The sequence below is a fragment of the Haliaeetus leucocephalus genome, unplaced genomic scaffold (genome assembly GCF_000737465.1).
Source record: "Haliaeetus leucocephalus isolate CR32 unplaced genomic scaffold, Haliaeetus_leucocephalus-4.0 Scaffold206, whole genome shotgun sequence".
NCBI classification, from domain to species: domain Eukaryota; kingdom Metazoa; phylum Chordata; class Aves; order Accipitriformes; family Accipitridae; genus Haliaeetus; species Haliaeetus leucocephalus.
Genome location: NW_010972642.1, coordinates 5,931,125 through 5,943,649, shown reverse-complemented (window position 1 = coordinate 5,943,649; position 12,525 = coordinate 5,931,125). Strand labels below are relative to the sequence as shown.

Sequence of the window (12,525 nt, the reverse complement as noted above, 5' to 3'; positions counted from 1 at the left end):
ATACAAAAAAAAAAAAAAAAGGAAAAATGGGTGCTCCCCACCCATTGTCTGTAAAGCTCTGTGAGAAACGGCCCATGCCCACCAGCCAGGAACGCCAGGTTCAGGGCAGGGGGATGCTCGCCCTGGGACAACCAAGGGCAGCTTCAATGAGCAGGGCAGTGCTGCTCTGAGGGCAAAAGTGCCCATTTCTTAGCTGCTTCTGCAGTGAAACTATCAGGCAGTGGGAAACATACTCCCTCTTTTGGTGGGTCACACATAACCCCTTCCCAGAGGTAAGTCCACATCTAGACAAGAATCTGGATGCTGTGCTAGCAGTGTTAGGAAGGGTCTCCTTGGCAGAGCTGGCGTAGCTGCTGTTAACTAGCCAAGCTGTGCTACTTCCATCATCTGGTTGCGTGTTAAATTAGTGCAGTACAGGTTAGGCACCATGTCCTGCCCCTGGGGTCCCAGTCAAGGACCACCCCCAAGACCAAGAGTTGCTGCCTCCCTGCTGGGAACCACTAAGGGCCCTGTTCTGGCAGGGCTGTGCCTGGGCTGCCTCAGACTTGGGTGCTCAAAATCCTGGTGGCTCCCACTGAGGGACAGGCAGACAGCGTCCCCTGCCCCTCCTGCTCTCCTAAGGCCAGATCTGCCCCACCGAGCTCTCTGCCTCCTGGGGCCAACTACCCCAAAGTGGCTCCATGGGAGGCAGGGTGATGGTGAAATGCCAGCCGTGCCAATGACCTTGGCTGTCCTGGCTGTGAGCCGATGGCCAGGAGGAGCAGCTCAGTAGGTGCTGTGCCAGGAGCCGACCCTGCCGGTCCTTGCGCAGCCCTTTTGCCACAGCCTTTCGAGGAGGGAGCAGCTTCCACTGTCGGCACCACGCTGGACCTTGTGTTGAAGGATGCAGGATGCGCTGTGCCACATTGTTAATGCCTCATCTCCCCAGGGAGTTGCAGTGGGCATCCCAGAACAGCCTGTGCCCCCATTTCCTCCCCTTCCATCGCTCCGGCCAGTGGCAGCCCCGTCCTCCCGGGTCTCTGCCGCATAAGGCGCATTGCGGGCAGCATCACCGTTGCAGGCAGCATCACTGCAGGAGCAGCGCCAGGGGCAGGAAAAGCAGCGTCGGTGAGACAGAGATCTCAGCAGTGCCACCACAGTCTTGGGCATTTTCCTGGGAGATGAGAGAGAAGGCGTCAGCTTGCTTACTGCCAGGGTGGCTGCTGGCAGAGGGAAGGGAGCCTGCCCCTCGCCTTTGGAAGGGGGAGCAAAGCCTGTGGCCAAAAGGAAGGATCACCAGGGGAAAAGGAAGGGACTGCTTTGATGCCCGTGGGCCACAGTGGCCACCTGTGAGCTAGGAAGCCACTTATTTCCTTGGCTTTCACCATGCTCTGCCTCACACCCTGAAACCAATCCCTCAGCCTCAGAGGCTGCAGCAGGATCTGCTCCCGCCTGCATGTGCCTCCTGCAGCTCCTTCCAGAGTCCCCTACCCACAAGCAGGTCACTGTGCCTGCTCCTGGCCCCGCGGGGCAGGGTCAGGCAGCTGGGCTGCCTTGCACACTGTGCAAAGGTACCTGGACCAAACCCCTGCCAGCCCGGCAGACGGGAGAGCTGCCTGGCTGCACCAAGCCCAGGTCGCAAGGGCTCTTTACAGGAATCAGGGCTCTTCCAGCAGATGAAACCCAGCAACCCTGTGATGTCGCAGCTCGAGCCTTTCCCAGGTGTCACTAGTGTGACCGTCCTCCTGCTGGGAAGCCCCCTGGGGAGTCACACGTCTGTGTCTGGGTCCAGCCAGCATGACGGGCACGCAATGATACACACAGTGCAGGGGTGTAAGAAGAGGGGTGCATGGGTACAGGCATGCCCATGGTGAAACACAGCCGTGTGGTCTCCCTCCCTCCTGCTCTGCCCCGGGGGTACCTCAGGGTGAAATGCATGGCATGTGTCTGGCCGTCGCCTCAGCTTCTGGGACCGCATCCGTTCACACTTCACTGAAGTGTTATGTGCGAGGCTGTTAAGGACACTGGCAGCAGCAGGTAGTGAAAAGGGGGACGAGCACCACACAGACCCACGGGCCCCTGATGCAAGTCATCTAGGTGTAACTGCACAGCCTGGGAGACAGAGTTGGGAGGACAAGGGAAGGGCAGGTCACCCTGCATGGGCTGGAGATATCTCCAAGTGCTAGAAGGCAGGAAGGAATGATGGGCAGCTGAAAGTGGCCACAGTGCATGGAGAGGGCTCAGCTTCATGGTGACAAGCTGCACCACATTGCCGCCCTTACAAGGAGCAAGGGATGAGGATCCAGCAGGGATGAGTTACGGAATCACCTGGGAGCAGTGCTGGGGAGCCAGCCCAGTTGCACCCACCCCACCACTGACCCTTTCTTCTGGCCTGTCCCACCCTCACCCTTGTACAACGCATCTGACAGCCTGGCCAGTGGAGGTGGGCTTCCTCCTGGGGGGGCTGGACGGCAGAACCGTTACCTCCCCTCCACCACACCGCAACCCTGCCTGCTCCTTGTCTCTCCCCAGCTGTCCCACAAGTCGGGCCATGCCCCCACCCCTGTGGCAATTGCCCCGGGAGCATGTTTTCTACCCTAGCAAACATGGAGATCAAAGGGCCTGTGGAGCCATGCATCCTGGCTGCACATGGAAGGATATATTTGACCTCTTTTGCATCCAGCAGGACAGGTGGGAAGACACTGCAGTCGCAGACAGCATCCGTGATGAGGAGCAGCAGGTTACTGCTGGCAATCTGCTGTGCCACAAACATCCTGCAAGAAAAGACTGGGCGGGAGAAAGCACATCCCTCCTGCTGCAGCACCAGGGCAGCAGCCCCGGCATCACCTGGCCCACAGCAAAGAAATCCAAAGAAAACAGAGATCATTGGAAACTGGATGTCAGCAGAAAGCGGGAGAGACACAGCGAGCAGCGGTACGTATGGGGGAGGTGGCGTTAGCATACCTTTTTGGCCTCAGGAAACTCCAAACTGGCTGAGATTTACAACTCCATGCTAGACACAAAAGCCAAAATCAAACCCAAAACACCAACCAACAAACAAAACCCAACATAAGCCCTCCCAAAATGGGGCAGCATGTCATAGGACATGATACGTGAGAAGGCCGGGTTTCATTTGGAGGTGTGCCGATGCCCATTCCATGTATATTTAGGCATATGCTTATACAATGCAAGGACATATGTACTATGTGGTTCTGCAAGGAGCAGAGTTTTGCTAAATTTCACGTTACTGGAGTGAGAAATGGAGGATCCCAGTAGCATCACACGTTACATCAGTGTGATGGGACTGACCAACTGGTGCTTGGTCTTGCCTGCTGCCACAAAAACCATGCAGCTTCACTTTGCAGCCACAATTTCACCTGCCCCTTCCCCTCCCTGTCAGACAAGCAGACTACGGAAAAGGGCTGGTGACGAGCACAGGCACGTGCTGGTGGGGATGTCTCTAGATGTAAGTGTTTGCCCGAGGACGTGCACGTGAGGGCTTGCAGCAGCGCTGCCGCCCAGTTGTGCAGGTGGCAAAGGGCTTGCGTGGGCAGAGCAGGATGAGGGCAGGCACGTGTTTCGGCTGCGTGTAGGGCTTTGTGCATGAGTGTGTGTGCGCACATGCACGTGTGTGGGCAGCTCAGACGTGTCTCCGTGCTCACGAGGCTGCGTGTGCCTGTGACTGGGGGTTTGCGCACCGGCACGTGCATGTCTACGGCACCCCTGGGCGAGCACGGGGAGTGGCAGGGGATGCGTGTCCAAGCCTACGCATGCCAGTGTCACCGCAAGGCACTGTACATGTCTGGGCATCTCACCAGCCTGAGCCACCCCCCGCCCGATGCCTGGCAGGCATTGCCTGCCCTCTGCCAGCACAGAGGCTGCAGCCAGCCGAAGCAAGGCTGAGCTGCCCACGCTGCTGTCCTCCACTGCCTGCTGGCAGGCTGTCCTGCCGCCGGGCACCAGATGGCCGTACGGCCCTGGCAAAGAGTCTGCAGGCTGGCCTGGGGCTGCTGGGCATAGGGAAGGCCAGGGACGTCGGGCTTGTCATGCCTGTGCCAGTGGCAGGGCTGCGGCGCTGCAGCCAGTATGTGGCTCTGTGCACTCCCGGTCGGGCTAGCCACCTCTCAGCCAAGGGAGAGGGCTTAGAAATACTGGATTAGAAATACAGGTTTGTGAGGATGTGTCCCCTGCATCGGCCAACCTGACTGCGCCGGAGGACTGCCCTGTCTTCCTGGTTATTCACCACCTAGTTTCGCTGCCTTCAGGAATTTTTGTATTCACTTTTAGAGGTGTTGATGTCACACACTGCAGCATGACCGTTTCATTAGTATTCCTGGCTGATGACTGCTTTGGGAGCTTTGACAAGCAGATTTTAACCTATGCACAAATTCAGTAACCAGGATAGAGGTGCCCCATGCACCAATCTACAAGCCAAATTTTTGCCCAGGATGGAGCACCCAGCCTACCCTTACTCCACTGGGAACCACCTGGGCTTGTGAAACGTGACCGGGAAAGCCTGCACGCCTGAGTGGGCCGCTGGCTAACGCTCCACAGAACCTGTGTCGGGGTGTGTGTCTTTCCCGAACACCTGCATGGAAGATGCACAAGAGATGCGCCTGGGATCCAGAGGCTGCAACTCCACCTGTAACTATGAAGGAGCCGAGCAGGACCCAGCGGTGGCTGCTGCTGGTGCTGGCGAGGTGCTGCCTCCAGCAAGGAGGGGTCAGCCCCAGGCTGCATTGGTGGCTTAATGCACAAACAGGTCAGTTTGGGACACTCAGCTCCTCTGGGTCTGCCCAGATCTTACTGCACCTACACAATACCTTGTTGTCACCAAATCTGCAATCTCGTCTAAAACAATATTTGGCAAGGCCTGGTTTTCCTAAAGTCAGGCTGACTAGCGCAGGCTGTTTTCCTAACCTTTAAGTCTTTCCTGCAGTTGATCCAAGACTGCAGTCAGACTAGGTAGGATTGTTGTTTGGTTTTTTTTTTTAAGAGGGATGCCAGTCAGATCTGTTTGGACACTTCATGTTAGGAAAAGCTGGACCAGTGGAAATTCATCCTTCCGTCACCTTTCTGCATGGGATTGCTGATGGCGCTGTGCAACTGCTGAAAACAGCCTCTTTTCACAATGACTTTTCTGTAATTTTGGACTGTTCATTCTCTTAAAATGAAAACGGAAAATAAAAAAGTGGACCCGTGTTTTCATTTCTTTCAGTTTAACATTTCTTCCCCCCCGCCCCGCTTTTTTTTTCTGTAGAAAAACAGAAAAGAGGGAAAATAAAAAAAGGAAAAGGAAAGCCGAAAGCATTGCAAAAAGGAAAATTTTCTAAGGAGAAAACTTTTGCCAGAAACATGAAAAAACAGAAAAAGTTCCTTTCTGAAATCTGTGGAATGGAAAGATATATATATATATTTTAAATGTTCTTTCCCTCATTCTACAGCCAGTTCTGCTTATTAACAGATGGTTTTAAATTTTTTTCTCTTTTATTGAGAAGCAGTAACTTGGTCACTTCACCTCCTCATTGTCCAGCGTGGCTGTTTAGCTCTGCTCTGTGGCCAGAGCTGCGGATGGTGGCCATGCCATGGGCACAGCGGCAGGTGACTCTTCTCAGATTGCTGTTGTCACCGATGGGCTCTGTGACAAGGCTCGCGCGCCATCACGACCTGGGGACCCCCCAAATGAAAGGGAAGCTGAAATTCTTACTTTTGGCAATCTCCGCACTCGATCAGCCCATTGGTCTCCTTGATGGCCGGCTCGTACACAAAAACAGGGTACTCCGTGTCGCAGGGCTGCAAGATGTCGTGCTTCTTGTGCTTGTGAGCTGCGATGGTAAGGAGACAAGGTGAGAAATGAAGGGCGGAGGATCATATAGGAGCGGTCTGCACTGAGATGGAAGCATTTAAGACTGGCGATGTAGGCTGGAGGAGCAGCCCTGCGTCCCCCCACCCGCGGCGGTTGCCAAGAGCAGGTGCTTTTCAGAGAAGGGAAGGAGATGCTGCAGAAAGCAGCCAGGCAGTGATCCCTGCTCCCACTAGGTGGGGTGGGAAAACCGGCCTATGTGAGAAATGTGCCCAATATTCCCACTCTCCTTCCCCAAGCAAGCCTGGACCCTGCCCTGCCGAAGCCGCAGCTGTGGGGCCGCAGCGGCCACAGCACCCCAGGGACCCCCGTGGCCAGTTAGGCAGGGGCATTTGGGCACTGGTACCGAACCAGCAGCGTTAATAAAGTCCCTCCTGTCTAACTGAGCCCTGGTTCACGCACTTTTTAAAACATTCAAAGCTGCGACAAGGCTCGTCCCCAGTGCCCTGCAGGGACCCTGCGTGTCCATGGTGGGGTTCTCCATCAACCACTGATCCTTCCCGAGCCCTCTGACATTTCAGAGCAAGCCCGCAGCAGGCAATTTGAGGGGTTGAATACGTGTCACGTTAAAAAGAAAGCACTGCCAGCAAACAGATCTGGCCTGAGACCACAGGGCAGACAACGGCTCTTGAGGACAAGCAGAGACCCACCTAACACACAGCGCTGGCTCCTAGAGGGAGCCATCCACCGCAGGGGCAGGGAGCAGCTGCTCCATCACTCATCAGTCACACTCTGTGGGACTTCCAAACTAATTTGGGGATGAGGGAGAGCTGAATTGCCTTACTGAGCCTCCCTTGAGAAGCAAGGGCATCCTTTCTAGGAGTTCAGCAAAGTGTGCCTTGCCTGAAACAACCGCCTTGGGCCCTTCTGGCAATTATTTTCTGCAGTTGGAGGTAGCAAAGCCAGCTCCTGCCTCAGTAAGACACAGGGGAGTGTCGCCGATGGAAATGTGAGGCTTTGTTGCTAGGGCAGAGGTGGTTGTGGCTCAGCCAACAGCAAGTATGAGAAATGGTTTCTACATCAGCTTTGGGCCTGAGCACAAAAGACTCACTCTGCAGCCCTCCACCCACACAGCGGGGGGGCAGGGAAGAGAGTCCTTCTGATGTGGAGGACGGCCAGCTTATCCCTTGCAGCAGCGGCACTGAAGATTTATAGAAAAATGCAGCAACATGGGTTTTAATCAGTAAATGTATGGTAAGAAGCCACCAAGAGGGCATCCATGATCCTGATGGGTAATTTGCATCACTGTAAAACCCTCACTGAGAGCTATGGTCTCCTCTCCCCCGACACTGCCAGAGCACACAGAAAGAGGCAGGCACTACCCCGTGGAGCTTGCCATCTAAACAATGTGGATTACATGAGAGAGAAAAGCCAGGTGATTTTCTCTGATTTTTCTCTCCACCATGGCCATCCAGCGACACAAGACATCCATTAAGAGCCAGGAACTGCCACACAATCTCCCCCCTAATGCCTTCCCCAGGTGAGTATGATGGGTACTCAAACACCTCCCTGCAGTACAGAGTGCCCAGTAGTTGTGCCTTGTGCTTTTCTTCTGAACTCTCAAAAAATGTCACTCACAAGGCAGCCTGCTACTTAAATCCTCCCAGACTGTAGGACCCATCTTTCGGTATCATGGTTAGGTTCATTTTGCACAGATCCAAAAGCACACAGGACTCAATTCCAGCGTGATACTTTGTTCTGTATTCACCCTGGATTCACACTAAATTAATCAACTACACTCATCGTTTCAGGGTCTGCCCGGCTATGCTTTGTCACAATTCACCGTCCCTCTGTGCAAACCCCACATTGCAGAAACACAGAAAAGCCTCTGCCGTTTTTGCTAATGGAGAACACCTCTCCTGTCATGGGGACAAACAGTCCTGAGAACATTTGGCATGAGCAGTAGAAGACCTTGTTACTGAGGTGAATTTCAAAGGCTTAGACATTTCTGATGAAACACGCAGAATATCCCTGTTTATGCTGTAAGGAGAGAAACTGCAAACTCTTTCCAGCTCAGACCAGCTCCGGGGCTGCTAACTGTATTCTGGCCAGTGAAGTCCCTAATGGACTAAAGGAGTGTGAGGCACAGAGTGGGAGCCCTTCAGCCTAAATTCACTGTACTAGTGGCTGGGAAAACAGCTCCAAACTCTGAAACAGGAGGCCAGACTATCATAGTCTGGGCCAGGAACAGACCTTAGGGACATGCTTGTGGCAAGACCATGCATTGGTCCCTCAACCATGAACCATCCAAGTCCCATTGTGTTACCCCTGGATTCGCAGCACTCAGTGACTGGGGCTGTCACCGCAGCACAGCTGTTGGTGACGGACTGTGCTGGTTCTTGCTCAGAAGAACAGCTGCGATGACCACAAAGGTGACCTGATAAAGTTGGGGCACAGCTGCTTGCAAGAATTTAGCATATTGCTCGTGTCAGGAGTGCCAAAGGGTCCTGACATAGCAAAGACTTCATCCAGGTCCTCATTTTTCCTCTGTCCCTGGTAAAGAATGACATCCTTCACTAGCTCCAGCTTCCTGGTGTAGTGTCATCAAAGCAGATGGAGTTAAAGCAATATAAAAAACAGTGTTGTGAAAGATGGGGTGCAGGGAGGGGGTGAGTGAGACCATCAGCTTGGAAAATATGGGATGGAAGGAGATTTGAGGCCTCCCAGCCTCAGCCAGTGTTGAATCAGGGCTGTCATACTGGACTTGGTGGGCTTGGAGAACCGGGCCTCAAGGAGAAAGTCAACTAAAGAAACTGCATGATTGACACCCAGGATAAACCTGGCCAGCACTGCTTGCTGGCCTGACCTGCACACATGGGCAAGAGCTGTACCTCAGCTCTGGACACAAGGACTAGAAAGGCAACACTTGAGCAGTAATCCTGGGCTGAGCTATGCCATGGTGGCACTCCCAGGAGCAGCCTGTGCATTTGGAAGTTAGCAGTGGGAAGTGTACCGGGCTTAGTGCACTTCAGGGACACTTTTGCCACTGGCAGTATGGGCTAAAAGTCACTCGCAGAGGTTGCATTTCTGTTTGAGTCTTTCAAGACCGTCTGCAGTTTGACTTGCTTGGGGTTAACTTCATCACATGCACCAAGCTGTATTTTTAAACTCTGCTAAATTGGCACAAGTCCCCTGCACAGACAATCTTAAATCAGTTTCTTGGCACAGGCTAAATGAAAAGAAGCCACTTTAAAAGCTCCTAACTTCTGCACAGAGACAAGACCTATGACAGAGATTATGCTTAAGCCTACTGCCACTTAATTTGCTTGGAAGCAATGCAGCTGCAGCAGTATTCAGAAGTTCAGAGAAGCCCAGTAGCATGTACATCATCGGCAAAACACTTGGGCTGAGCCTCTGCACGCACGTGCTGGACATCAAAATGTTATCAGCGCTCTGAGTCTGGTGGTCAGGGATTAGTAAACAGTCAGAGGAGCTGATAACAAATTGCAAACTTTATAGCAAAGAGTGAGTTAATTCCAGGCTGTCGTTGCTACCATCTGCACTTCCAGAAAGACTTTGTCAGACATTTGGCAACCAATCCTTCTGAGTAGCAAAGGCAGCCGCCGCGCGTTGTTATGACCTATACAGCCCAGATTGTGAACTCTTTCCCACCAGCATAAATCATCCACCAAAGTCAGTGGATTTAGTCTGGGACATGAGACAAAATCTGCCACTTAGTTACAAACACAAAACACAGAATTTAATCAATTATCTTGTAAAATATCCTCTGTGAACATTACCATGCAGTCAAAAAGAAACTTTTGTGAGCTACAGAATTTTAGAAATAGTCCTTTCTAGGCTGCATGCCTTGGCTGGAAGTATTTTTGGCTTAATTAAAAGCTTTCAAACCTGTGGTGATGTCCATGAAACAGAAGCCCTCACAAACACAGAGGAATGAGATGCTGAGAGCAGTGAAAAATCTGTGGAAGCAAACGTGTCTTCTCACCACCTCTGAAAAGCAGATTTGCATGGTGAGTGCAGTCTGAATATAGCATGCCCATATTCCAACAGCAAGTCTCGCCTTCCCAGAAAGCAAGACAGCTTGGGAGGCACAAGCTGCAGAGCCAGAGGTGCGCAGTCTAGCAAGGGTGAGCATTAGATCCTTGACCGTTAATTCCTCTGCACATATCCCTGAATAAATGTGTGCTCAGTTTCTCTCACACAAAATGTCTCCTTCTCTTCATATTTTTTGCATACACCAGCCTTGGCATGCAGTCAAGAAAATATTAACTTCTCTGGCAAAAATCTACAGCCCCTTCTTAACAACACGTGCAATCCATTTCTTCCAGCCCCAATAGTATTCTTCCACCCCGCTACTCCCACACCCACATGGGCACTCATTTTATTCATCCATAGACACCCTCTCTTTTTCTTCCTCGTCTTCCTATAGTAAGGCGCATTCCAACTCTATTTCTCTGTCTCACACATATGCCTTGCTGGGCAGAGAGCAAATCGGTGAACACAAGCTAGGTATGGAAGCAGGGAGATACAAACACAGCCAGTCTGGACTTTCTCTTGGAGGGATTTCTAACTTGCCTGTAGGAGCGGATTTATGAACTAGAGTATATACTGATCAGTTGAACTGCTTGAAAGTAGTTCTGCATTATCCTGGAGCTGGGCTGGGATTCATCAGAAGGAGCTAAGCCATGGGGTGTGGAAAAGACTTAAGCTGCATCTTAATAACTGAAGTCTACAAGACCCGTATAGTTTTTCCTGCAAGAAGGCACGGGTCGGTCTTTATTTTTGGCATAACAGCTGAAAAGAACGGGGCAGCTGGGAAACAAAGTGAAGAACATGCCATGGTACACAGGCTACAGGCTCATCTATGCCATAGTAATGAATGATGGTGTTGTCTGTGCCCCCAGTCCCTGAGGAGGCTGGTATGTCCCTTCTTTTATTGACTTCTCAGTGGCAGACCTTCAATCACCAGCTCAGCCAGTTAAATGAGCAACAGCATTGCTTGCTTCTTTGCAGTGCAGGGAAATAGAGCCTGCCTTGTCCCTGTGACACCTTTCTGCAAGTTCCCCATTGTCCAAAAGGTGGAAAAAGTCTTTCCTAGCCTGGGATTTCTAGCTAAATCCTGCTCTTTTTGCTGTCAAGTGTTTCTACTTACAGTGATGGAAGACAGCCTTGGCTGGAAAAGTCGCATCACACACACAGACACACAGTGAAGATGGAGCCACATGACAGTTTCACATGATGGCAGCGCAACGAAGAGATGAATTTGCACACAGCAGTCATGGAGGTGATGCGGGAAAGAGATGAAGAAAGCACAAAAAGAAATGGTAATGAGCAGTGAGAACCCCCTCCCTTTTTCCTCACATCTCCTCAAGCAAAGACTAAATCAAACCGCAGCCATTTAGTATCCACAGCAGCTCCCTGCAGGAACACCAGGTCAGTCTGTCCTCCAGAAAAAGCACTCCCTCCTGTACCGCCACAAGTACTGCACTTGCTCATCTGACTCTTCCTCACCAATTTCTGCACGGGGCCACTCCAGTTACCCTGATGTGCGTGAAGCAGCAGCCAGGGCCGCATAGAGGACAGCTGCAATTTCTACCGCTGTCTCTGGGGATCCTCTCAGGAGGAGGTGAGTGGGACCTAAACAGTACCCAGACATCGGGCTGGTTTTCTGACTAGAAGGAAATTTCGCTTTCTAAAAATGACTGTTTCCCCATTGTGCCAGGAGAGTTCAGTGCAGAAGACTCAGCCCCACAGTTAGCAGGGAAGATACCACTGTCTCCACTAAAAGCACCATTAGTGAGGATGTAATAACAGCACCTACATGGCTGCACAGAGCACTCCTCACCTTTCCCTTTGGATCGCCTCAGGGCCATTAACACCCCCCCTGCCTACAGGGGCAGGGATGGGACTGCAGAGACTTCCAGGATGTTTTTAGCAGGCAGAACTGCAGCTGCAGGGCAGGTCACTGGATTTCAACCCAGACACATCCCTCTACTGCACTCAGCTGCTCTGTAATACCATGTGCCATCATCTTCTCTCTTCCAGAGAGGGTCCAGAAGGGCAAGTGAAGCCCCTCAATGTGTTACTTAACCTTACAGGTTTCTGGGTAGCTTCCTGGGACCCCTGCTCCAGCCCTTCTCTGTCCTATCCTGTAGGCTACCCTCAGAAAGGACTGGAAGGGAGCCCTTCCAACTGAAGGGCTTTGCAGCTGATGGTCTCTCTCAACCTACTGCATGTAGGGTGGGGGTCCTCAGAAAGAATAGCCTTCCCCTGCCCCAGCAGTTACCCTGAGGAAAGCAAGTAGCATGCTCCGCATCGCACACACCTCACCCTGATTGCTCTGGTGCTGCGGCAGCCTGAAATGGGGGTGGAAATGGGGGGAGACAGGGTGGTGGTGGGACCTGGAAGCTGGATTCCAGTGTCCGTGGAGGGAGGGGTGACAGGGCAGATGGCAGGCTCCTTGCACGAGGGCGGGCTTCCCCATACAGCTTCTTCTGCCACCAGTGGCTGTAACACTCACGTGCTGTGGGGCGGCTGGACTCTTGTGTACTCACCATCTGCCAAGTTGTCTGAGTGCCAGAAGCTACTCATGTTAAACTCCAAAAGGAAGCTGTCAAAAGAGCAAGAACAGAGGATGCTTTTTCAGCAGCCTGGAAGGGTGCAGGTGTCAGGGAGATGGCCCCGTTGCCTGGCGAGTATCAGTTCCAAAACATTTACTATGA

At 52.5% G+C, this 12,525-nt stretch overlaps 1 protein-coding gene across 1 annotated transcript in view; it reads right to left on the bottom strand.

The window, feature by feature from the left end:
• Positions 1–1,066: 1,066 nt before the first annotated feature.
• Positions 1,067–12,525, bottom strand: part of CACNA2D4 (calcium channel, voltage-dependent, alpha 2/delta subunit 4) — a 128,992-nt gene continuing 117,533 nt past the window's right edge. Inside the window, exons 33-38 of the mRNA XM_010566340.1 lie at positions 12,358–12,413; positions 10,956–10,976; positions 5,687–5,804; positions 2,641–2,753; positions 1,901–1,983; positions 1,067–1,153 (exon numbers count right to left, since the gene is read on the bottom strand). Of these exons, the coding sequence (XP_010564642.1) occupies positions 1,067–1,153; positions 1,901–1,983; positions 2,641–2,753; positions 5,687–5,804; positions 10,956–10,976; positions 12,358–12,413 (478 nt within the window). The remainder of the gene's footprint in view (positions 1,154–1,900; positions 1,984–2,640; positions 2,754–5,686; positions 5,805–10,955; positions 10,977–12,357; positions 12,414–12,525) is intronic.